Source organism: Gekko japonicus, unplaced genomic scaffold, assembly GCF_001447785.1.
Source record: "Gekko japonicus isolate JY-2015 unplaced genomic scaffold, Gekko_japonicus_V1.1 scaffold2338, whole genome shotgun sequence".
Classification (NCBI taxonomy): Eukaryota; Metazoa; Chordata; class Lepidosauria; order Squamata; family Gekkonidae; genus Gekko; species Gekko japonicus.
The window spans coordinates 205,395-207,325 of NW_015176521.1; the positions used below are offsets into that span (position 1 = coordinate 205,395).

At 50.2% G+C, this 1,931-nt stretch overlaps 1 protein-coding gene across 2 annotated transcripts in view; it reads right to left on the reverse strand.

Moving 5' to 3' along the window:
- Positions 1 to 1,931, reverse strand: part of DERA (deoxyribose-phosphate aldolase (putative)) — a 64,877-nt gene that overhangs the window by 3,312 nt on the left and 59,634 nt on the right. For both annotated transcript variants that reach the window (XM_015427407.1, XM_015427408.1), the window contains one exon: positions 1,389 to 1,538. In XM_015427407.1, the coding sequence (XP_015282893.1) occupies positions 1,389 to 1,538 (150 nt within the window). The remainder of the gene's footprint in view (positions 1 to 1,388; positions 1,539 to 1,931) is intronic.

The following is a 1,931-nucleotide window of genomic DNA, read 5'->3' on the forward strand; positions in this document are numbered from 1 at the left end:
CGAGACGATTTATTTTGCTTTGATAACTACTGAACGTTAAAGATTAGGAATATAGAATAAGAAATAGAGAAATTGATAAATGAAGAGTTTAGTTACCTATTGAACTTATAATGAAAAAAGGATGGATGAAGGAATTTAAGAACTTTGCAGGAGGTTGTAGCACTGTGGGAAGCCATGTGGGGGGGGGGAAGGGAGGAGGGGAGGATGAAAATGTATTATAATTGTTGAATATGAGTGACGATATCCTAAATAAAATTGTTTTCAAAAAAAAGAGAGAGAGATGAGAGGGAGTGAACCTGTGACATCTCAAGTAGCGCGGCCATGAATTCTACCTCCGACTCATAGATATGAGCTCATGCTTCAATGCGCATGAGCACAGGTTGAGAGCCAGTGCGGTAGAGTGCTTAGAGTACTGGGATACAATGGTTCAAATCGCTACCTGCCCCAAAGCTCACTATTGGCCCTGGGGACGTGACTCCCTCTCAGCCTACGGTACCTTCACAGGCCTGCTGTGGGGATCCAATGGGGACAGGGAGCCTTGCTTGCCACCCCAGGCTCCTGGGAGGAAGGGCTAGGAGGGCCTCCCCACAAACACACAAATCAAAAGCACCAGGTTCAAGTCACGGCATCTTCGGTTAAGAAGAATCCTGGACAGCAGGTATGGGGAAACACCTCTCTCTGCTCAAAGAGTGCGAGCCCACGAAATTACTTTACATCACATCACACCGCTGGCCCATCGTACATGGTTGCCAACCTCCAGATGGTGGCTGGAGATCTCCTGGGATTAGAACTGATCTCTAGGTGACAGGTATCAGTTCCCCTGGAGAAAATGGCTGCTTTGGGCTCTATGGCATTATACCCCACTGAAGTCCCTCTCCTCCCCAAACCTCGCCCTCCCCACACTCCACCCCGAAGTCTCCAGGATTTCCCAACCTGGAGCTGGCAACCCTATCCACCTAGCTCAGTATGGTCTTCTCTGAATGGCAGCAGCTCTCCAGGGCCTCAGGCAGAAAAAGGACCCTTCCCAATTCCTGAAGCTCTTTTAGCTAGAGAGGAACCAGGATTGTTCTGCGTGTCGCACCTGCTCCCAGAGATGCTGTGACTGGAGATACCAGGGATTGAACCTGGACTTCCCGAATGTAGCTCCAGTCTCTGTTGCTGACCTATGGCTTCTTCCCAAAAAAAGCCGCAGCTTGAACCAAACCGTAGCTTCACGTGTCCCATGCGCTCAAAAAAACCCCAAGCATACGGTCTTGTGGCTATACAAGACCCCTGTACCACCACGGCAGATCTCACACTTAAAAGGGCTGGTCTGGTAACCAGCAGCAAAAAGCAAGGCCCCACGATTTTACCCATAAGGGAATTTAAAAAAAACAACAACAACTCACCTGTCTCTCAATATCTGCCAGCAAACTACTGGCACCCAGGCGGAAGAGTTCCGGCTTCAGCCACTCGTCGCCTAGTTCTTCCTTGATCAGTGAGAGCCAGACAAGGGCGTCTTTGGCCGTACGGATTCCGCCGGCGGGCTTAAAGCCAACCTTGGTATTGAAAAGAAGAAAACAGAGAACAAAGATGCGACTTAGGACCACAGGAAGCCGAGATAGAGGAACCTGTACGATATTGTTGTGAGAGAGCCAGAGTGGCATAGTGGTTAAAGTGTCGGACTACGATCTGGGAAACCCAGGTTTGAAAACCTACTCTGCCATGGTAGGCTCGCTGGGTGACCTTGGGCCAGTCACACACACTCAGCCTAAACTACCTCGCAATATTGTTGTGAAGATAAAATGGAGGAGAAGAGAACGATTTGTAACAGGGTTGCCAAGTCCTACCTTAAGCCGCAGCGGGGGACTCGGCCATGTCGGGCGTGCCGGGGGCGGGGCTGCGGTCATCCGAGGGAAAAACATAGAGTTTTCCCTCGGATGACCGCGGCC